The sequence below is a fragment of the Oncorhynchus nerka genome, linkage group LG20 (genome assembly GCF_034236695.1).
Source record: "Oncorhynchus nerka isolate Pitt River linkage group LG20, Oner_Uvic_2.0, whole genome shotgun sequence".
In the NCBI taxonomy this organism is placed as follows: Eukaryota; Metazoa; Chordata; class Actinopteri; order Salmoniformes; family Salmonidae; genus Oncorhynchus; species Oncorhynchus nerka.
In genome coordinates this window covers 10383439-10407820 of record NC_088415.1, presented here as the reverse complement: position 1 = coordinate 10407820, position 24382 = coordinate 10383439, and the positions used below count along the sequence as shown (strand labels likewise).

The following is a 24382-nucleotide window of genomic DNA, read 5'->3' as shown; positions in this document are numbered from 1 at the left end:
TCAGAGATTGCTTTAGATGTTTATAATACTGTCATTTTTGTTTTGTTCATCTTCCAATCATCTCTTCTTTGGCTCAACTCTTGCTTGCTTTTTCCACACAAGTTTCCATCATCTCAACTGAAAATGTACCCCTGCATCCCCGACGTACACCAATATCCTGCTTCCATCAATTCACAACAAACCATCAACAACAAAAGACAGAATGGTTTTATTGAGACTTTCTTTTACCAATATAAACTGGGTGTATAACACATTAAGGACACCTTCCTAATATTGAGTTGCAACCCCCCCCCCCCTTGCCCTCAGGACAGCCTCAAATCATAGAGGAATGGACTTTTTAATTTATTAAAAAATATATTATTTACAATGACGGCCTACCCCAGCCAAACCCAAACCTGGACGATGCTGGGCCAATTGTGCGCCGCCCTATGGGACTCCCAATCACAGCCGGTTTTGATACAGCCTAGAATCAAACCAGGGTCTGTAGTGATGTCTCTAGCACTGAGATGCAGTGCCTTAGACCGCTGCACCACTTTGTTGACTTCAATACTTCCCACTGTTGTGTCAAGTTGGCCGGATGTCCTTTGGGTGGCAGACCTTTCTTGATACACACGGGGAAACGGTTGAGCGTGAAAAACCCTGCAGGGTTACAGTTCTTGACACAAACCGGTGCACCTACTACTACAACCCGTTTGATTTAATATATTAGGATCCCCATGGCAACGCTAATGGCGACAGCTAGTCTTACTGGGGTCCGAGACATAACGAGAAAGACATCACAATTGACATTTAAAAACATAAACATGTAATGTGTGTGTGCATCTATCAGTTACACATACTGTACATGTCAGTACATAAACACAAGTGGGTCACATTTGGAGAGAGGCGTTGTGCTGTGAGGTGTTGCTTTTTTGAAACCAGGTTTGCTGTTCACTTGTGCTATATAAGATGGGAGTTCCATGCTCTCATAGCTCTGTATAATTACTGGACGTTTCCTTGAATTTGTTCTGGACCTGGAGACTAAAAAGAAGTGTGTGTCAGTGCTTTGTGTAAGTTGACTTTCCAACACAATGCTTCTTATAAAAACAAGAAGTGACGCAATCAGTCTTTCCAGAGCATCTCTTTATTACGGACAGAACTCTCCTCCATCTTTACAACCATTTAATTTATATGTTTTGACCATGACCGTTTACAATCGAAGGTAACTAAGTGAATTTTTTCTCAACTTGTTCAACAGCCAGTCCATTCATTACCAGATTCAGCTGAGGTCTAGAACTTAGGGAAGAAGAGAGATCACGACACGGGAAGAAGAGAGATCACGATAGAGAAATACACAGGAAGAAGAGTGATGCAGTCAAAGAAGTGAAAGCAACAATGCTCTTAGTTTTAGAGCTGTTTAAGACCAGTTTATTACTGGCCACCCATTCCAAAACAGACTGCAACTGATGCGTATATCGATGAATAATCAGGATACATGGGCACACATGCTTTGTTTAATGCCAGTGGCATGTCATTGGTAAAAATAGAAATGAGTATAGGACCTAGAGAGCTGCCTTGCGGTACAGCACAATTTACATGTTTGACATTAGAGAAGCTTCCATTAAAGAAAACCCTATGTTATATTAGATATCTCTTAATCCACGATATGGTTGAAAAGCTTGAACACATAAGTTTTCTCAACAACAGGTTATGGTCAATAATATCAAGGCTGCACTGAAATCGAACAGTACAACTCCCACAATCTTCAAAATGTCTTTCAACCAATCATCAGTCATTTGTGTCAGTGCAGTACATGTTGAGTCCCCTTCTCTATAAGCATGCTGAAAGCCTGCTGTTAATTTGATTACAGAGAAGAAGCATTGTATTGGTCAAATTAATTCATAAAGCCCTTCTTACATCAGCTGATGTCACATAGTGCTGTACAGAAACCTAGCCTAAAACCCCAAACAGCAAGCAATGCAGGTGTAGAAGCACAGTGGCTAGGAAAAACTCCCTAGAAAGGCCAGAACCTAGGAAGAATCCTTGAGAGGAACCAAGCTATGAGGGGTGGCCAGTCCTTTTCTGGCTATGCTGGGTGGAGATGTTCAAATGTTCATCGATGACCAGCAGGGTCAAATAATAATAATCACAGTAGTTGTTGTGGGTGCAACAGGTCAGCACCTCAGGAGTAAATATCAGTTGGCTTTTCATAGCCGATTATTCAACTGCTGTCTCTAGAGAGTTGAAAACAGCAGGTCTAGGACAGGTAGCACGTCTGGTGAACAGGTTGAAACTGGAGCAGCAGCACGGCCAGGTGGACCTGGGACAGCAAGGAGTCATCAAGCCAGGTAGTCCTGAAGCATGGTCCTCCGAGAGAGAGAAAGAAAGAGAATTAGAGAGAGCATACTTAAATTCACACAGGGCACCAGATAGAAAGGATAAACACTCCAGATATAACAGACTGACCCTAGCCCCCCGACACATAAACGACTGCAGCATAAATACTGGAGGCTGAGACAGGAGGGGTCGGGAGACACCGTGGCCCCAACCAACAATACCCCCGGACAGGGCCAAACAGGCAGGATATAACCCCACCCACTTTGCCAAAGCACAACCCCCACACCACTAGAGGGATATCTTCAACCACCAACTTACCATCCTGAGACAAAGCCAAGTATAGCCCACAAAGATCACCACAGCACAACCCAAGGGAGGGTGCCAACCCGGACAGGAAGATCACGTCAGTGACTCAACCCACTCAAGTGACGCACCCCTCCTAGGGATGGCATGAAAGAGCACCAGTAAGCCAGTGACTCAGCCCCTGTAATAGGGTTAGAAGCAGAGAATCCCAGTGGAGAAAGGGGAACCGGCCAGGCAGAGACAGCAAGGGCGGTTCATTGCTCCAGAGCCTTTCCGTTCACCTTCACACTCCTGGGCCAGACTACACTCAATCATAGGACCTACTGAAGAGATTAGTCTTCAATAAAGACTTAAAAGCTGAGACCGAGTCTACGTCTCTCACATGGGTAGGCAGACTATTCCATAAAAATTGAGCTCTATAGGAGAAAGCCCTGCCTCCTGCTGTTTGCTTAGAAATTCTAGGGACATTAAGGAGGCCTGCGTCTTGTGACCATAGCGTACGTGTAGGTATGTACAGCAGGACCAAATCGGAAGGATAGGTAGGAACAAGCCCATGTAATGCTTTGTAGGTTAGCAGTAAAACCTTGCAATCAGCCCTTGCCTTAACAGGAAGCCAGTGTAGAGAAGCTAACACTTGAGTAATATGATCAAATTTTTTTGGTTCCAGTCAAGATTCTAGCAGCCGTGTTTAGCACAAACTGAAGTTTATTTAGTGCTTCATCCGGGTAGCCGGAAAGTAGAGCATTGCAGTAGTCTCACCTAGAAGTAACAAAAGCATGGATACATTTTTCTGCATCATTTTTGCAATGTTACGTAGATGGAAAAAAGCTGTCCTTGAAACAGTCATTTACATTTACATTTAAGTCATTTAGCAGACGCTCTTATCCAGAGCGACTTACAATGATATGTTTGTCAAAAGAAAGATCAGGGTCCAGCGTTACGCCGAGGTCCTTCACAGTTTTATTTGAGACGACTGTACAACCATCAAGATTAATTGTCAGATTCAACAGAAGATCTCTTTGTTTCTTGGGACCTAGAACTAGCATCTCTGTTTTGTCCGAGTTTAAAAGTAGAACATTTGCTTTTATGTCTGAAACACAGGCTTCCAGGGAAGGCGATTTTGGGACTTCACCATGTTTCATCGAAATGTACAGCTGTGTGTCATCCGCATAGCAGTGAAAGTTAACATTATGTTTCCGAATGCAATTGTCAAACGCAATTGTTTCCAACAGTTTTCTAAGAGCTGGCAGCTGATAGGTCTGCTCTCAGAACCAGTAAAGGCCGCTTTACCACTCTTGGGTAGCGGAATGACTTTGGCTTCCCTCCAGGCCTGAGGACAAAGACTTTCCTCTAGGCTCAGATTAAAGATATGACAGATGTGAGGAATGGCTATAGAGAGCTGCCATCCTCAGTTGCTTTCCTTCTGCACTGAACAAAAATATAAATACAACATGTTAAGTGTTGGTTTCATGAGCTGAAACCGGGGACACAGTTTTGTGACACAACATCACAGATGTCTCAAGTTTTGAGGGAGCGTACAATTGGAACGCTGAATGCAGCAATGTCCACCAGAGCTGTTACCAGATAATTGAATGTTCATTTCACTACCATAAGCAGGCTCCAATGTTGTTTTAGAGAATTTGGTAGTACGTCCAACCGGCATTACAACCGCAGACCAGGTGTAACCACGCCAGCCCAGGACCTCCACATCCGGCTTCTTGACCTGCAGGATCGTCTGAGGGGGAGAACTCAGTCAAATCTGTGAAATTGTTGCATGTTATGTTATATTAAAAAAATATATATCTTGATTTGTTTAACACTTTCTGTTACTACATGATTCCAAATGTTATTTCATAGTTTTGATGTCTTCACTATTATTCTACAATAAAGTTAAAACCCTTGAATGAGTAGGTGTCCAAACTTTTGACTGGTAACTGTATATTTTGCATAAACACTCCACCCTTAGGATTGTTCAGCATGTCAACAACCATTTCAACAGTAACATCTGTTAACCCCAATATCTCTTTTGCCATCTCCACAATAACCTTCAACCTGGTATTTATGCTTTCCACAACCTGAATCGTATTGATAGCCTTACTAATAAAAGCTATGATGTCAACTTTATTCATTATTAAAGTGTTCTTTGACACCACACATTCATGAACAAGATTTCTGAACAGTCCTTGAAACCATGACAGGACCATCAGAAGCATCAGTCTTACAGTAGGTCTACTTACTACAGGTACATCCATGTCAGCTCCATCAGTCTGACTGTAGGTCTACTTAATACAGGTACATACATGTCAGCTCCATCAGTCTGACAGCAGGTCTACTTACTACAGATACATCCATGTCAGCTCCATCAGTAGGTCTACTTACTACAGGTACATCCATGTCAGCTCCATCAGTAGGTCCACTTACTACAGGTACATCCATGTCAGCTCCATCAGTCTGACAGTAGGTCCACTTACTACAGATACATCCATGTCAGCTCCATCAGTAGGTCCACTTACTACAGCTACATACATGTCAGCTCCATCAGTCTGACAGTAGGTCCACTTACTACAGGTACATCCATGTCAGCTCCATCAGTAGGTCCACTTACTACAGGTACATCCATGTCAGCTCCATCAGTCTGACAGTAGGTCCACTTACTACAGGTACATCCATGTCAGCTCCATCAGTAGGTCCACTTACTACAGGTACATACATGTCAGCTCCATCAGTAGGTCCACTTACTACAGATACATCCATGTCAGCTCCATCAGTAGGTCCACTTACTACAGATACATCCATGTCAGCTCCATCAGTCTGACTGTAGGTCTACTTACTACAGATACATCCATGTCAGCTCCATCAGCTCCATCAGTCTGACAGTAGGTCCACTTACTACAGGTACATCCATGTCAGCTCCATCAGTAGGTCCACTTACTACAGATACATCCATGTCAGCTCCATCAGTCTGACAGTAGGTCCACTTACTACAGGTACATCCATGTCAGCTCCATCAGTAGGTCCACTTACTACAGGAACATCCATGTCAGCTCCATCAGTAGGTCCACTTACTACAGGTACATCCATGTCAGCTCCATCAGTAGGTCTACTTACTACAGATACATCCATGTCAGCTCCATCAGTATGTCCACTTACTACAGGTACATACATGTCAGCTCCATCAGTCTGACAGTAGGTCCACTTACTACAGGTACATCCATGTCAGCTCCATCAGTAGGTCCACTTACTACAGGAACATCCATGTCAGCTCCATCAGTAGGTCCACTTACTACAGGTACATCCATGTCAGCTCCATCAGTAGGTCCACTTACTACAGGTACATACATGTCAGCTCCATCAGTCTGACAGTAGGTCCACTTACTACAGATACATCCATGTCAGCTCCATCAGTCTGACAGTAGGTCCACTTACTACAGGTACATCCATGTCAGCTCCATCAGTAGGTCCACTTACTACAGGTACATACATGTCAGCTCCATCAGTCTGACAGCAGGTCCACTTACTACAGGTACATACATGTCAGCTCCATCAGTAGATCCACTTACTACAGGTACATACATGTCAGCTCCATCAGTAGGTCCACTTACTACAGATACATCCATGTCAGCTCCATCAGTAGGTCCACTTACTACAGCTCCATCAGTCTGACAGTAGGTCCACTTACTACAGCTCCATCAGTCCGACAGTAGGTCCACTTACTACAAATACATCCATGTCAGCTCCATCAGTAGGTCCACTTACTACAGCTCCATCAGTCTGACAGTAGGTCCACTTACTACAGGTACATCCATGTCAGCTCCATCAGTAGGTCCACTTACTACAGGTACATACATGTCAGCTCCATCAGTCTGACAGTAGGGCCACTTTCTACAGGTACATACATGTCAGCTCCATCAGTAGGTCTACTTACTACAGATACATCCATGTCAGCTCCATCAGTAGGTCCACTTACTACAGATACATCCATGTCAGCTCCATCAGTAGGTCCACTTACTACAGGTACATCCATGTCAGCTCCATCAGTCTGACAGTAGGTTCACTTTCTACAGGTACATCCATGTCAGCTCCATCAGTCTGACAGTAGGTCCACTTACTACAGGTACATCCATGTCAGCTCCATCAGTAGGTCTACTTACTACAGATACATCCATGTCAGCTCCATCAGTAGGTCCACTTACTACAGGTACATACATGTCAGCTCCATCAGTCTGACAGTAGGTTCACTTACTACAGGTACATACATGTCAGCTCCATCAGCAGGGCCACTTTCTACAGATACATCCATGTCAGCTCCATCAGTCTGACAGTAGGTCTACTTACTACAGGTACATACATGTCAGCTCCATCAGCAGGGCCACTTTCTACAGATACATCCATGTCAGCTCCATCGGTCTGCACTGTAGTTCTACCAATCTGTTTTATGGCCTCTGAGTATGATACATCATGACTGATCCTTTATCTCTGATCCCCTCTAGCCTCTCTCTGTACCTGCCATCCACCCAATGCTGCACTGTGTACTCCCTCCTCAATTACAGCACTTAACCTTCACATTGCTTCCACATTCACCATAATCATGTTCTCCTCCACACTTGGCACATCTTTTCTTTCCTTTACATTGAGCAGCTACATGTCCCATTCTTTGCCATTTAAAACAATGCACTGCATATGGGACAAATTCTCTAACATTGAAACTAAGGAATCCTATCTGTACTTTTCCCGGCAAGACTTTCTCAAACCTCAGCATCACTGATAAGCTTCCACTTCTTTGACTGCATCTCTGTGTATTTCGCTATCGTGATCTCTCTTCTTCCTGTGTATTTCTCTATCGTGATCTCTCTTCTTCCTGTGTCTTTCTGTATCATGATCTCTCTTCTTCCTGTGTCTTTCTGTATGATGGTCTCTCTTCTTCCTGTCTTTATCATGATCTCTCTTCTTCCTGTGTATTTCTCTATCGTGATCTCTCTTCTTCCTGTGTATTTCTCTATCGTGATCTCTATTCTTCCTGTGTATTTCTCTATCGTGATCTCTCTTCTTCCTGTGTATTTCTCTATCGTGATGTCTCTTCTTCCTGTGTATTTCTCTATCGTGATCTCTCTTCTTCCTGTGTATTTCTCTATCGTGATGTCTCTTCTTCCTGTGCATTTCTCTATCGTGATCTCTCTTCTTCCTGTGCATTTCTCTATCGTGATCTCTCTTCTTCCTGTGTCTTTCCACTACCGGCCATTCCAGCCCTTGACCCTCATCCTCCCACTCCATACCATCAGAAGTGACACCCATATTGTTTGCATTCCAGCACAGCTGTTGCTTCACAAAGCAGGCTAACGGTCTTGTGGTGCAGATGAGACCCGGGTTTGAACCATAGCCTAGTTGGTCAACTAATCTGCTTTAATATGGAATGCTGTTTGTCTATTAGTACATTATAGTGCTATTTCTGTAGGGTAAGCCCATTAAAACGTTTATTATTTTTTATTTTAGTTGTATGCAACTTTTGTACTCCAGCCATAGTAATCGGAACCTTCTGGTGGTGTTGTCATCTCAACAAGGAGTGGTTACTGGTGGTTTCACAATATTCCGAAAGACATAGCATCAATACCCTGTGTTGAATATCACCGCAAATTGCAAACCGGCTTTAAACCGATGCGAGCATACGCCACTCACTCTATTGAAGTTCAAATCGCTTACTAATAATACCATACCACGTAAAATTATAGTTATTTTTAAGTTGTGAACGAGAGAATGGCACATACCACGGTGATCAGTGATGGGTCACCCTATGAGGACAAAAATGAGTTGGCTACAACGAAGGATGGAAACGCAACACTGGTAATGTTATTTTGCCCGTTATTTTGTAACCTTTCTCAATTTGTATCCACCGAACTTCGGACTAATGCTAATTGAGCAGGCTAAATAAACCATGTAATATTCTTGCAGAAAACCAGAGGCATTCCTTTCTCCAGGAAGATAAGTTATGCAGTTGGTGGCATGCCCTATCAGATGACGGCCAACGCAAAGGGATTCTTCTTGCAGATTTTCCTGCTGGATGTTGTACAGGTCAGTGCTGGGGGTCGGATGAGGTCTGCCTGGATGACACTGATGTTTAACCTCAACTATTGATCTGAGATGGAATTTTGTAGAAAAGATTTACTTCCCCCGCCCACCCATATTAATAATGAGGATTATAATGTCAGTGTAATCAACAAGGATGGTAGTAATATATTGATGTTGTTTTTTTCTTCTGAAGACTATTCCAAGTTGACTGGAATAGTGTCCTCAGTTCAATTCTTATAGCATGTTTTGTAATGCCTGTAGTGTGTGTGTGTGTGTGTGTGTGTGTGTGTGTGTGGGAATGCAACTATTTGCATTATTACTGTACCTCTCATCCCTTCTCCAAAGAAAGTTGTTTGTATAATGCAGAAAATGATCAAATAATTAATCTGCCTCGAACATCATGGCTGAAGTTTAGTTATTGGCATCAAATGCTCTTTGTTGAGTTGTTTAACAAAAGTTATTTCATAACTTCCCCTTTATGTGTAGCCTTGGCTATAAACCCCTCATTAGTACCTCCTAGAAATGCAATGTAAGATTCTACTACTTTAGGCCGACTATACCAACCAAACAGCACCGTATATGATGGTAATAGCATAGTGTCTATTTTAGATTCTGCTTTTGTTATATATATTTATTGGTGTGGTATTGCACTCAGCCCTCATCCCATGATGCAACAGAGCAGCCACCCTCTGTAATTTAACAACACTGTCACCTCCATTACTTTAGTTAGTGAGTTCTATTAACACCAGGCAGAGGCTCATTTCTTAACAACCCCACCACCTTCACCACTACCCAGTAATGATTATTTATACTGCACCTCTAGATGGGGGCCTTCTATGCATCTCTCATCCTCTTCCTTGGCCGGGCATGGGATGCCATCACTGACCCTCTGGTGGGATATATGGTCATCAAGAGTGGTAGGACACGCATCGGCAAACTCATTCCCTGGTTAGTGACTTCAGAAGAGCAACGCCCATAATATCTGCAGCCCCCCGCACCTCTTATTCAGAGGGGTTGTGTTAAATGCGGAAGACACATTTCAGTTGAATGCATTCAGTTGACTAGGTATCCTTTCTTTCTTCCTCTGCACACCACATCACTGATTTAGGATACATTCTGATGATAAAACACGATTAAACTGCCCATGATTTCACCATTCAAGTAATGTGCGATATTCCCTCCCTTTCACCCCTCAGGATCGTATTCTCCATGCCTCTGGGCGTCCTGGCCTACATCATGATGTGGTTCACGCCTCAGGAGTCCATGTCTCCCTCCTCCAGTTTCTTCTGGTTCTTCATCTGGAGCTGCCTCTTTGATGCCTTCATGACTGTAAGCTCAAATTAAATTAAATGTTATTTTGTCACATGCTTCGTAAACAACAGGTGTAGACTAACAGTGAAATGCCTACTTACGGGCCTTTCCCAACGATGCAAAGGAGTAAAAAAGAGAAATAATAGAACAATTTTTTTTTTAAATAACACAAGAAATAAATACACAATGAGCAACAATAACTTGGCTACATACACAGGGTACCAGTACTGAGTTGATGTGCAGGGGTATGAGGTCATTGAGGTAGATATGTACATATAAACTGCATTTGGAAAGTATTTAGACCCCTGGACTTTTTCCACATTTTGTTACGTTATAGCCTTATTCTAAAATGGATTAAATAAAATTTTAAAATCCTCTACAATCTACACAAAATACCCCATAATGACCAAGTGAAAACAGATTTTGAGATTTTTGCAAATGTTATATGTAACAACTGAAAAACCTTATTTACATAAGTGTTCAGACCCTTTGCAATGACACTCGAAAATGAGCTCAGGTGCATCCTGTTTCCATTGATCATCCTTGAGAAGTCCACTTGGAGTCCACTTGTGGTAAATTCAATTTGAATGGACATGATTTGGAAAGGCACACACCTGTCTATATACAGTGGCTTGCAAAGTATTCACCCCCTTGGCATTTTTCCTATTTTGTTGCCTTACAACCTGGAATTAAAATTGATTTTTGGGGGGGTTAGTATCATTTAATTTACACAACATGCCTACCACTTTGAAGATGCTAAATATTTTTTATTTTGAAACAAACAAGAAGTAAGACAAAAAAACAGAACTTGAGCGTGTATAACTATTCACCCCCACCAAAGTCAATACTTTGTAGAGCCACCTTTTACAGCAATTACAGCTGCAAGTCTCTTGGGGTTTGTCTCTATAAGCTTGGCACATCTAGCCACTGGGATTTTTGCCCATTCTTCAAGGCAAAACTGGTCCAGCTCCTTCAAGTTGGATGGGTTCCACTGGTGTACAGCAATCTTTAAGTCATACCACAGATTTTCAATTGGATTGAGGTCTGGGCTTTGACAAGGCCATTCTAAAGACATTTAAATATTTCCCCTTAAACCACTCGAGTGTTGCTTTAGCAGTATGCTTAGGATCATTGTCCTGCTGGAAGGTGAACCTCCGTCCCAGTCTCAAATCTCTGGAAGACTGAACCAGGTTTCCTTCAAGAATTTCCCTTTATTTATCACCAACCATCATTCCTTCAATTCTGACCAGTTTCCCTGCTGATGGAAAAACATCCCCAAAACATGATGCTGCCACCACCATGCTTTACTGTGGAGATGATGTTCTTGGGGTGATGAGAGGTGTTTGGTTTGCACCTGACATGTGTTTTCCTTGATGGCCAAAAAGCTACATTTTAGTCTCCTCTGACCAGAGTACCTTCTTCCATATGTTTGGGGAGTCTCCCAGATGCCTTTTGGTGAACACCAAACGTGTTTGCTTATTTTTTTCTTTAAGCAATGGCTTTTTTCTGGACACTTCCGTAAAGCCCAGCTCTGTGGAGTGTACGGTTTAATGTGGTCCTATGGACAAATACTCCAATCTCCGCTGTGGAGCTTTGCAGCTCCTTCAGGGTTATCTTTGATCTCTTTGTTGCCTCTCTGATTAATGCTCTCCTTACCTGGTCTGTGAGTTTTGGTGGGCGGCCCTCTCTTGGCAGGTTTCTTGTGGTGCCATATTCTTTCTATTTTTTTAATAATCGATTTAATGGTGCTCCGTGGGATGTTCATTTAATGGTGCTCCGTGGGATGTTCATTTAATGGTGCTCCGTGGGATGTTCATTTAATGGTGCTCCGTGGGATGTTCATTTAATGGTGCTCCGTGGGATGTTCAAAATTTCTGATCTTTTTTTTTATAACCCAACCCTGAACTGTACTTCTCCACAACTTTGTCCCTGACCTGTTTGGAGAGATCCTTGGTCTTCATGGTACCGCTCGCTTAGTGGTGTTGCAGACTCTGGGGCCTTTCAGAACAAGTTGTAAGGGTTTTCTTCTGGTGAAAGAAAAGCGGACCAAAATGCAGCGTGGTGGTTATTCATGTTTTTAATAAAGACGACTATACATGAACAGACTATACAAAACAAGAAAAGTGAAAACCTAAACAGTCCTATCTGGTGCAAACACAGAGACAGGAACAGTCACCCACAAAACCCAACACAAAACAGGCTACCTAAATATGGTTCCCAATCAGAGACAATGACTAACACCTGCCTCTGATTGAGAACCATATCAGGCCAAACATAGAAATAGACAAACCAGACACACAACATAGAATGCCCACCCAGCTCACGTCCTGACCAACACTAAAACAAGGAAAACACATACGAACGATGGACAGAACGTGACACAAGTGTATATATACTGAGATCATGTGACACTTAGATTGCAAACAGGTGGACTTTATTTAATTCATTATGTGACTTCTGAAGGTAATTGGTTAAACCAGATCTTATTTTGGGGTTTCATAGCAAAGGGGGGGGAAATACATATGCACACACCACTTTTCCATAAAAAAATAATAATTTTAAAACAAGTTATTTTTTTCACTTCACCAATTTGGACTATTTTGTGTATGTCCATTACCTGAAATCCAAATAACAATCAATTTAAATTACAGATTTGTAATGTAACAAAATAGGAGAAACGCCAAGAGGTGGTGATAATAACTTTTGCAAGGCGCTGTAAGGTCCCACAGTGCATGTCAGAGCAAAAACCAAGCTATGAGGTTGACGGTATTGTCCGTAGACCTCTGAGACAGGATTGTGTCGAGGCACAGATCTAGGGAAAGGTACCAAACATTTCTGCAGCCTTGAAGCGCCCCAAGAACATAGTGGCCTCCATTATTCTTAAATGGAAGCAGTTTGGAACCTCAAACTCTTCCTAGAGCTGGCTGTCCGGCCTAAATAAGCAGTCGGGGGAGAAGGGCCTTGGTCAGGGAGGTGACCAAGAACCCGATGGTCCCTCTGACAGAGCTCTACAGTTCCTCTGTGGAGATGGGAAAACCTTCTAGAAGGACAACAATCTCTGGAGCACTCCACCAATCAAGCCTTTATAGTAGAGTGGCCAGACGGAAGCCACTCCTCAGTGAAAGGTACATGACAGCCCACTTGGAGTTTGCCAAAAGGCACCTAAAGACTCTCAGACCATGGGAAACAAGATTCTCTGGTCTGATGAAACCAAGATTGAACTCTTTGGCCTGAATGCCAAGTGTCACGTCTGCTGGAAACCTGGCACCATCCCTACAGTGAAGCATGGTGGTGGCACCATCATGCTGTGGGGATGTTTTTCAGCTGCAGGGACTGGGAGACTAGTCAGGATTGAGGCAAAGATGAATGGAGCAAAGTACAGAGCGATTCTTGATGAAAACCTGCTAAGGACCTCCGACTGGGGCCAAAGTTCACCTTCCAACAGGAAAATGACCCGAAGCACACAGCCAAGACAATGCAGGAGTGGCTTCGGAACAAGTTTCTGAATGTCCTTGAGTGGCACATCCAGAGCCCGGACTTGAGCCCAATAGAACTTCTCTGGAGAGACCTGTAAATAGCTGTGCAGCAACACTCCCCAACAACCTGACTGAGCTTGAGAGGATCTGCAGAGAAGAATGGGTGAAACTCCTTAAATACAGGTGTGCCAAGCTTGTAGCGTCGGGTGCCAAGCAGTTTCCGTAACAAGCGGCGATGCAGCCATTCAAGATTCTCTCTCTCAATGGTGCAGCTGTAAAACATGACACATCTTTTCAGCCTCCTGAGGGGGAAGAGGCGTTGTTATGCCCTCTTCACGACTGTGTTGGTGTGTTTGGACCATGATAATTCCTTAGTGATGTGGACACAGAGGAACTTGAAGCTCTTGCCCTGCTCCACTACAGCACTGTCAATGTAGATGGATGTGTGCTCGGTCCTCTGTGGCGACTACTAAGCTAGTAGCCACAATCTATTCCATTTTGCAAGCGGTGCTTATAATGTTTAGGTGCACCCAACTTCTAACAGAACTATGGTTACAGCCAAATACTCTACCGTTCTTTGTGCATTGTTCCTGTGGTTAAAGTCCATCTCTTCCCTCTCCAGTGCTATCATGTCCCCTACTCTTCACTCAACATGTTCCTGTGGTTACAGTCCATCTCTTCCCTCTCCAGTGCTATCATGTCCCCTACTCTTCACTCAACATGTTCCTGTGGTTAAAGTCCATCTCTTCCCTCTCCAGTGCTATCATGTCCCCTACTCTTCACTCAACATGTTCCTGGGGGGTGATCAGAAGGACAGAGACTCTGCCACCGGCTACAGTAAGGCATCCTCTGGAGTTAAATCACTCATCAGATATTGTTTCAGGTTTCCCTTGGAAACTATGATTTCATTTAATTTTAGCAGAACTTCCCGGATTAAATTATTAGTAAACACATTCTTATGATAATGATGATGGTACAACCATCACTGAAACTCTTAATGTACTCCGTTGTTGTGATGTAGCCTATGTAGTGGTTATCACTATTATTATTATTTGTATAGAGACGTAGGCAGGCCAGACAGGATGTCAGTTTCATGCCTGACTGCTGAGGGTTTGGTTTCCTGGCAGTGACTGACTCTGTTTGCTGTGGACGGGGTGTTTGCTGTGAAAGCAAGCTAAAGTTAACAGGTCAAGGATCAGAGACACAGACACATTTCCTGAACTTCAGTGTAAAAAAAAAAAAGACGCCTAATTTAAGAAGTGTTGTGTGCATTAGAGATAATATAAATACTGGCTTGGTTTCAGTCTATGGACAGTATGCCTTGAATGGCAATTCTGCCACTTTTCAACCTCATATTCATTATCTCCAGCACCAAACCAGTGTCTGAAAACAGCAGTGTTTCTAAATTCAGCAAAAAAAGAAACGTCCCTTTTTCAGGACCCTGTCTTTCAAAGATAATTCGTACATATCCAGATAACTTCACAGATCTTCATTGTAAAGGGTTTAAACACTGTTTCTCATGCTTGTTCAATGAACCATAAACAATTCATGAACATGCTCCTGTGGAATAGTCGTTAAGCCACTAACAGCTTACAGACGGTAGGCAATTAAGGTCACAGTTATGAAGATTTCGGACACTAAAGAGGCCTTTCTACTGACTCTGAAAAACACCAAAAGAAAGATGCCCAGGGTCCCTGCTCATTTGTTTGAACGTGCCTTAGGCATGCTGCAAGGAGGCACGAGGACTGCAGATGTGGCCAGCGCAATAAATTGCAATGTCTGTACTGTGAGACGCCCAAGACAGCACGACAGGGAGACAGGATGGACAGCTGATCATTCTCGCAGTAGCAGACCATGTGTAACAACACCTGCACAGGATCAGTACATCCGAACATTACACCTGCGGGACAGGTACACGATGGCAACAACAACTGCCGAGTTACACCAGGAACACACAATCCCTCCATCAGTGCTCAGACTGTCTGCAATAGGCTGAGAGAGGCTGTACTGAGGGCTTGTAGGCCTGTTGTCTGGTGAGGACCTGCCTTACATCACCGGCAACAAGGTCGCCTATGGATCCACTGTCGCTGGACCAGACAGGACTGGCAAAAAGTGCTCTTCACTGAGTTGCGGTTTTGTCTCACCAGGGGTGATGGTCGGATTTGTGTTTATCGTCGAAGGAATAAGCATTACCCCGAGGCCTGTACTCTGGAGCGGGATCGATTTGGAGGTGGAGGAGCCGTCATGGTCTGGGACAGTGTGTCACAGCATCATCGGACTGAGCTTGTTGTCATTGCAGGCAATCTCAACGCTATGCGTTACAGGGAAGACATCCTCCTCCCTCATGTGGTACCCTTCCTGCAGGCTCATCCTGACATGACCCTCCGGCATGACAGTTCCACCAGCCATACTGCCCGTTCTGTGCGTGACAGGAATGTCAGTGTTCTGCCATGGCCAGCAAAGAGCCCGGATCTCAATCCCATTGAGCACGTCTGGGACCTGTTGGATCAGAGGGTGAGGGCTAGGGCCATTCCCCCCCTGAAATGTCTGGGAACTTGCAAGTGCCTTGGTGGAAGAGTGGGGTGACATCTCACAGCAAGAACTGGCAAATCTGGTGCAGTCCATGAGGAGGAGATGCACTGTAGTACTTAATGCAGCTGGTGGCCACACCACATACTGACTGTTACAGAAGATGTAGCCAACCGCTGTTTAGAGCACACAGCTTCACACTGTTTGAGTGAAACAGAGATGCTGGCAGCTGAAAAAAACAAAACACTTGTCATAAAAAATACGTATTCAGAAAATTCTCCATATCTGTTGCCCGAGTACTCAGCACACGCCTATTTCTAAGCAGCTTGACATCCTTTTATTTATTTAGTTATTATTATTATTTTAAGTAGAACCTTTCATTTAACTAGGCAAGTCAGTTTAAGAACAAATTCTTATTTACAATGACGGTCTACCCCTGCCAAACCCAGATGATGCTGGGATGATTGTGCGTCGTCCTATGGGACTCCTAATCACAGCCAGATGTGATGCAGCCTGGATTTTAACCAGGTACTGTTGTGACACTGAGATGCAGTGCATTAGACCGCTGCGCCACTCGGTGAGCACTCAGTGGTACCGTGAACCGGATATACAGTTGAGCTCGGATCTATAGTTGAGCTCAGCTCAACGCTGGGGTCGCTGTTGAGTATGTTTGAGGGGTGGATGGAGCACATAGGGATGTGTGAAACTCCTTAGCCTGAAGTTTCGTGCTTGCTTCACCTCATTAGCTAGCTTTTGAGGTGGCACGATCGTCTAAGACGCTTGAGGGCGGAAGATTGTGTGTGTTTGTGAGGCAGAGCGGCAGGTAGCCTATTGGTTAGAGCGTTGGGACTAGTAACCACGTGCTTTTGCCTGTACGAAGTCGAGCAAAAATAATATGCCTACACATTTTAGGCTGGCATATTTTAGACTGGCGTTATTGCATGCTAATTGTTTCTGATTAGTGATAGATGAGCAAATACATAAACTAGAGCTACTTTAATTTGATTTATTGAACCTTTATTTTAACTAGGCAAGTCAGTTCAGAACAAATTCTTATTTACAATGAAGGCCTACCAGAAGGCAAAAGACCTCCTGCGGGGACCGGGGCTGGGATATAAAATGATAGGACAAAACACACATCACGACAAGATACACTACATAAAGAGAGACCAAAGACAACAACATAGCATGGTAGCAACACATCATGGCAGCAGCACAACATGGTAGCAAAACAACATGGTAGCAGCACAAAACATGTAATAAACATTATTGGGGTGCAGACAACAGCACAAAATGCAAGAAGGTAGAGACAACAATACATCACGCGAAGCAGCCACAACACGAAGCAGCCACAACACAAAGCAGCCACAACACGAAGCAGCCACAACACGAAGCAGCCACAACACAAAGCAGCCACATCACGAAGCAGCCACAACACGAAGCAGCCACAACACGAAGCAGCCACAACACAAAGCAGCCACAACACAAAGCAGCCACAACACGAAGCAGCCACAACACAAAGCAGCCACAACACGAAGCAGCCACAACTGTCAGTAAGAGTGTTCATGATTGAGTCTTTGAATGAAGAGATGGAGATAAAACTGTCCAGTTGGATTGTTTTTTGCAGCTCGTTCCAGTCACTAGCTGCAGCGAACTGAAAAGAGGAGCGACCCAGGGATGTGTGTGCTTTGGGGAAAGAAACCAATTAACCAAATCCTCTCTATACACAGAAGGAGCTTCAGTGAAACAAAATCACAGTCAGTGACAAGTCAGTGAAGTCGAAGGCTTTTGGTCGGGAGTAAGCTAAGGCTATTAAGGGACTGCGAAATAATCCACTTGTTAAACTACATAACATGCTGGTAAAATGTTGTAATAAATGAGCCAACTAGACAAGATGATCATGAGCAGCACTCACCTCAATTTAGCTAACATTTCCCCAGTCTAATTGTAGCCTAACCAACATACAAACGGAGATTCGGTGAAAATGTTGATTGATTTATCAGGATGAGACCCCACAGAATTGTCTCAAAGCAGCGTGCTGGCGCTGTCCCAATAAAAACGCTGCATAAATGTTCTTGACCACACAAGGGAATACCTTTACAACGATTGCTGCCTCAGCATTGCGGCAAAATGTTATGCTAAGCCTTAGGCCAAAGTTTATCGAAATGATTAGTTATGCAGAAATAAAAGTTTTGACATTGATACCGGCAATACCTTTCAGATATAAGGAAGATGCTGGATAAAAGTTGACGGTGTGGTGAAGTTGGTGGGAAAAACGTCTTAGTATTGTAACGACCCTGGGTTTATAAGCGGAAATCGACCCTGCCGCACAAGGATTCTTTTTGCGGCACAGTCGATAGCACGCCGGACCTCGGGCTCCAAGGTCGAGGGTTCGAGACCTGCTCGCTGCTGTTTCATTACAGTATGAAAGGGATAATAGTGTTTGAAAATCACTGTTTTTAAAACGTTTAAACTTTTGATGTTATCAGGTAGAACTATATACTTTTTCTTCTACAAAATGTAGAAATGGACCGTTTTCACATATGTTGACACTGGTATTGTGCTGTAGGTAAAGAAGTGGTGGAGTTGCCTCATACAGTAATATTGTTTTTAAAAAGAGCATCTTTGGTTTTAACCCCCAAAACACCTGAGGTAAAAATGTTTTTCCTCTCCATTTCCTCTTCACTGTTCTCCATGTCAATGTTTCCCAAACTTTTCTCTGTTACTGTACCACCAAGTACATTTTGCTCTGCCCAGAGTACCCTTGAAGTACCCCTTTCGTGTGCCTTTTACCAGTTAACCTATGGTCTCATGAGTCTTCTCAAGTACCCCCTGTGGATAGACCAGGTACTCCAAGGGTTCCAAGTACCCCTGGTTGGTTAATTCCATGTCACTGTTTTCATTGTATATGTCTCCATCCTCTTCAATAGTTATTTTCCCTCAGGAATGGGGATGGAGGTGTTTGCAACACTGGCAGGTGCAACCATTCAGGGTCAGATTGTGGGGGTGTACCATGCTAAAAGTGCACAAGTCTGCAGCCAGCTGAACTACAGCGAGGCCTCCCTCCGTAACGTCTCCTCACCCCTCACTGATACCCTTCAGAACACGGTTTGGTCCATCATATCCATAACCCCCACCGTCTTTCTCTTCTCGCTCTTACAATAACCACTATCACACTCTTCTGTAACCGAGAAGACAATTTTGCATCACTTCCTCTCTGCAATATGTCAAAAGTGTGAAAGAGAACTTATCAACTAGAATTTGCCTGCACTGTAGAAATTCAGGAATAGCATTGCATTTATAGGTTCTTCCCTATTTGTGGTCATTACAGGAAGTGTAATCTTGTCTTGTCTGAACTGACAAGTATTTTTTTGACGTTTTCCCCTGAGCTTGTTGTTGTGTGTCTTAGTACAGACACGCTGATTTAATATTCATTTTGTTATTTTTCTGTCTTGACTTCAGAGGAGAGCTTACGTGCTTGCTGCTTTAGTTTTGGGAGGAATCTATTTCCTGTGTTGTGTTGTGCTCTTCCTGGGTGTGAAGGAGCAGTTGGGTGAGTATGGTTTCTTAGGTGCTTCTGTTGTATGTAGATTTTTGTTTGTTTTTTTGACTGGGGTACGAGAGACATCAGGCTATTTATTGATGATTTGTTTCACTTTCCACCCCAGCTCCTCTCAGTACCCTGGACCGTATCCGTATGCCCTACCTGGCAGGTATGAAGATGGTGGTGGGACACACCCCTTACGTGAAACTCGTATTCGGGTTTCTCTTTGCCTCGCTTGCCTTCCAGGTGAGGGTCGCCCTAGGGTCTGGACTGTGTGTTTTGTGTGTATGATGATGATGATGATGATGATCATGGAGATGTTAATGACTTTTAAATTATTCTCTTTCTTTCCTGTCACGGCGACATTACCCAGATGGCTCAAGGAAACTTTGCCCTCTTCTGTACCCATGCTGCAGGTCTGGGGGCCTACTTCCAACACCTCGTCCTTATCCTGCTAGTGAGTAAAGTAACCACGTTTGACACTCATTCAGAGCAGGTTCATGCATTGATTTAGGTAACAAGAGTGTCTTTTTGTTGTTGTATGTGTGTGTCCTTGTCTAGACAGCTGCCACCTTGTCCATCCCTCTGTGGCAGACATTGCTTTTGAGACTGGGGAAGAAGACGACGCTGTACATAGGACTCTGTGTAAGTTCCCTTTTACAAGAACGTGGTTATGTATATGTTTCAGCTGATCCTTAACATTTCTGAACTTCCTTCATCACTCTGTCTGTTGTTTCTCCTTTTTTTCAGATGTATGCACCAGCCCTTGTGATCATTGCGTCCATACAGAGCAACCTGCCTGTCTTCATCATTATGTCCGTCATATCTGGGTCTAGTCTATCGGCACTCTACCTGCTGCCCTGGTGAGAGTTTGTGTTTGTACACATACAATGCCTTCTGACAGTATTCAGACCCCTTGACTTTTTCCACATTTTGTTACGTTACAGCCTTATTCTAAAATTGATTAAATTGTTTTTTTTTCTCTTTCCCTCATCAGTCTACACACAATACACCATAATGACAAAGCAAAAACAGGTTTTTAGAAATATTTGCAAATTTACGAAAAATGTCAAACTGAAATATCACATTTACATAAGTATTCAGATCCTTTACTCAGTACTTTGTTGAAGCACCTTTGGCAACAATTTACAGCCTTGAATTTTCTTGGGTATGACGCTACAACCTTGTCAAGGGGTCTGAATACTTTCCAGATGCACTGTAGGTCAAAACACAATAAATGTGATGACTAAAATGATGATAGTATTAACAAGCATTAGAGATACAGTACCATTACATGTTCAATGGTGTAGGGCTCCCGAGTGGTGCAGCGGTCTAAGGCACTACATCTCCGTGCTAGAGGTGTTACTACAGACCCTGGTTCGATTCCAGGCTGTATCACAACCGGCCGTGATTGGGAGTCCCATAGGGTTTGGCCGGGGAAGGCCGTCATTGCAAATAAGAATTTGTTGGTGCCTCCCGAGTGGCGCAGTGGTCTAAGGCACTGCATCGCAGCAGCTAGCTTTGCCACTAGTCCAGTAGCTCTGTAGCAGCCGGCCGCGACCGGGAGACCCATTTTGACCTGATTTGGCGTCACACTTTTACCCCCATCCCTAGGGCCTGATTGGTGTCACACTTTTACCCCCATCCCTAGGGCCTGATTGGTGTCACACTTTTACCCCCATCCCTAGGGACTGATTGGTGTCACACTTTTACCCCCATCCCTAGCAAACACAGCTGTTGTAAAACTAATTGTATTTTTAACTGAAGATCATAATTAGGTGATTATTGGAGTCAGGTGTGTTAGCTTGGGGCTGGGGCAAAACTGTGACACCAGTCAGGCCCCCGAGGACTGGAGCTGCCCAGGCCTGCCCTAGCACTACACAACTGATTCAAATAATCATTAACCTTTGTTGATTTGAAACAGTGGTGTAGTGCTAGGGCAGAAACCAAAACGTGCACCCCTAGGGGTCCCGGGGACTGAGTTCAGGAAACAGTGCTCTAGAGTATCTTGAAAGCCACTATATAAACAGTTAGGTCAGTATAGCCTATCATAATGGCCCTGTCTCCCTGGTAACTGGACTGGTGCTTCCCTCCCACACACTCTGTACTGGGGCTTCCCTCCCACACACTCTGGACTGGGGCTACCCTCCCACACACTCTGGACTGGGGTTTCCCTCCCACACACTCTGGACTGGGGCACTTCCCTACCACACACTCTGGACTGGGGCACTTCCCTACCACACACTCTGGACTGGGGCACTTCCCTACCACACACTCTGGACTGGGGCACTTCCCTCCCACACACTCTGGACCGGGGCACTTCCCTACCACACACTCTGGACTGGGGCACTTCCCTACCACACACTCTGGACTGGGGCACGTCCCTACCACACACTCTGGACTGGGGCACTTCCCTACCACACACTCTGGACTGGGGCACTTCCCTCCCACACACTCTGGACCGGGGCACTTCCCTCCCACACACTCTGGACTGGGGCACTTCCCTACCACACACTCTGGACTGGGGCACTTCCCTCCCACACACTCTGGACTGGGGCACTTCCCTCCCACACACTCTGGACTGGGGCACTTCCCTCCCACACACTCTGGACCGGGGCACTTCCCTACCACACACTCTGGACTGGGGCACTTCCCTACCACACACTCTGGACTGGGGCACTTCCCTACCACACACTCTGGACTGGGGCACTTCCCTCCCACACACTCTGGACTGGGGCACTTCCCTCCCACACACTCTGGACCGGGGCACTTCCCTCCCACACACTCTGGACTGGGGCTTCCCTCCCACACACTCTGGACTGGGGCTTCCCTCCCACACACTCTGGACTGGGGCTTCCCTCCCACACACTCTGGACTGGGGCTTCCCTCCCACACACTCTGGACTGGGGCACTTCCCTACCACACACTCTGAGATTCTTATTTTTCCACAGCTATTGGAGACCACACTTCTAAAGACTTGAAAGTTAAGAAATGGTCTGCAGTGCTCTCTGAGCTGAGAAACATCTGTGTTTTACTACAACTATTAAATCATCTACTAAAGGAAGGAAGGAAGGAAGAAGAAGTGGACAGTAATAAATGTGTTATTTATTTAGTGAAATAGTCTACAATGTATTCTCACACAGTACCTTGTCATCCTGTCTGTGTGCAGGTCTATGTTGCCGGATGTAGTTGATGACTTCAAGGTGAAGAATCCCACCAGTACAGACCTAGAGCCCATGTTTTACTCCTGCTACGTTTTCTTCAACAAGTTCGGAGGGGGGATGTCTGTGGGCATCTCCACCCTGGCATTACAGTGAGTTCCACCTGCAGGGATTGGAGACTACAATCCTAAGTATTGGTACAAATATCATTTGAATCATGTATGGATTTATTTTACATCAACATGACTCTTCATTTGGGTGCTGTTTAGACCGTTGTCATGTCTCCAAACAGCACCCAACGAAGAGTCATGTTGATGTAAATAAATCCATACATGACTCAATCTATATTTGTACCAATGCTTGGATTCTATCTGTAGTGCGGCGGCACTTTCAGAAGCGTTTCCCCTCTTCTGTAATTGCTTGTCTACCGAGTGTAACCCTCCTCTCCCCACCCTCAGCTTTGCAGGGTATAAGCCTGGGGCCTGCAGGCAGAACCCAGCTGTGATCACAGCGTTGCGGGTCCTGTTCGCCCCTGTGCCCGTCGTCCTCCTCCTCATTGGTCTGGTGCTGTTTTATTTCTACCCCATCAATGAGGAGCGGCGCGGCCAGATCCAAAAGGAACTGCAGAAAGCAGAGTGAGTTTCCATCCTGTTGATAGTCCCAATACCCTACAGTGGATCTACATTACTTGGATTAATTGGTTGAGCTGATTGTATGCTAGACTGACATCTAGTGGTAGATCACTGTAGCTGTCTAGTTTTTGTTTTTCTCACAAATCAAATAAAAGTTTATTGGGCACGTGCACATGGTACAGCCATTTGCTTACTTGCTAATGCTCCTCAGCAATGACAAATAAAAGAGTACCAAAATAACAAGTAGTAAATAAAAGTAGATTCAAAAAATGTAATACAAATAGTAATATGAAAATAATGTACATAATATAATCTACAGTATGATTTTATAAAAAATATAATTAATTATTATTATTTTATGAAAACATGTAAGCTTTCCTGATAATTCTATGACATTGTTTCACTTACAAAGCCATTTTGTTCTTTACAGGAAAGTGGATGGAAACCAAGAAATGGAGGTAGTGGGATTGTAGACTCCGCTCAGACACAGCCAGCCTGTCTAGCTGGAAACTTCCATCTGTCAGTGTCTTTTGTCTGACATGGTGCATGACTGTTCACACCTCATCTGACACCATGCTAGGACACTGCTTCCTATTTCACTGAAGACGATTGTCATGGTCACAGGCCGAAACACAGACATTTGACTCAGCCTATGTATTGTATCTCTGCATGTGTGTGTGTTTTCTTATCCAACCATTGTAATCACTTTTGTGTACAACAGTGGTTCCCAACCTTTCTCTGTTAATGTACCACCAACTTAATTTTTCTCTGCCCAGAGTACCCCTGACGTACCCCCTCATGTGCGTTTTACCAGTAAGCCTATGGTCTTATGGATCTTCTCAAGTACCCCCTGTAGGTAGACCAGGTACCCCCTGTGGATAGGGCAGGTACCACCAGGGGTCTTAGTAGCTCTGGTTGGGAACCACTGGTGTCCAGTACTGTTCACTGGATGCAAGGACCTCAGAGTAATATGTTTGTAATAAACCACTTATATTCAAAGGGATCAAGATCTCCATTTTATTTGAAGAATTTTAACCCAGTATACAG

At 44.2% G+C, this 24382-nt stretch overlaps 1 protein-coding gene and 1 long non-coding RNA gene across 4 annotated transcripts; one reads left to right on the top strand and one right to left on the bottom strand.

Annotated features, from left to right (window-relative positions):
* Positions 1–1104: 1104 nt before the first annotated feature.
* Positions 1105–5968, bottom strand: LOC135562812 (uncharacterized). Of its 2 annotated transcripts, none has more exons than XR_010460124.1 (2): positions 4228–5968; positions 1105–2346 (listed from the first exon to the last, which is right to left on the bottom strand). It is a non-coding gene; the product is annotated as an uncharacterized LOC135562812 (long non-coding RNA). The 2 variants fall into 2 exon arrangements; XR_010460123.1 differs by having other exon boundaries at positions 1105–2333.
* Positions 5969–8212: 2244 nt separating this feature from the next.
* On the top strand, positions 8213–24338 carry LOC115116433 (sodium-dependent lysophosphatidylcholine symporter 1). 2 transcript variants are annotated; one of them, XM_065005204.1, is made up of 14 exons: positions 8213–8457; positions 8566–8685; positions 9506–9630; positions 9879–10011; positions 14228–14306; positions 18943–19106; positions 19461–19551; positions 19667–19788; positions 19916–19999; positions 20104–20187; positions 20293–20405; positions 22712–22855; positions 23162–23338; positions 23766–24338. In XM_065005204.1, exons 1-14 carry the CDS (start codon positions 8371–8373, stop codon positions 23806–23808), a joined length of 1566 nt encoding a protein of 521 aa, XP_064861276.1. In that variant the 5' UTR covers positions 8213–8370; the 3' UTR covers positions 23809–24338. The 2 variants fall into 2 exon arrangements, with proteins under 2 accessions (XP_064861276.1, XP_064861277.1); XM_065005205.1 differs by lacking the exons at positions 14228–14306; positions 18943–19106 and having other exon boundaries at positions 8217–8457.
* The last annotated feature ends 44 nt before the right edge of the window (positions 24339–24382 follow it).

Bases quoted from the DNA above. Each gene is read 5' to 3' on its own strand.
- LOC115116433 (XM_065005204.1), top strand. From the start codon at position 8,371: ATGGCACATACCACGGTGATCAGTGATGGGTCACCCTATGAGGACAAA. The intron at 9,631-9,878 runs GTTAGTGACTTC...TTCACCCCTCAG, and splicing joins ATCGGCAAACTCATTCCCTG to GATCGTATTCTCCATGCCTC. The intron at 20,000-20,103 runs GTGAGTAAAGTA...GTCCTTGTCTAG, and splicing joins ACCTCGTCCTTATCCTGCTA to ACAGCTGCCACCTTGTCCAT.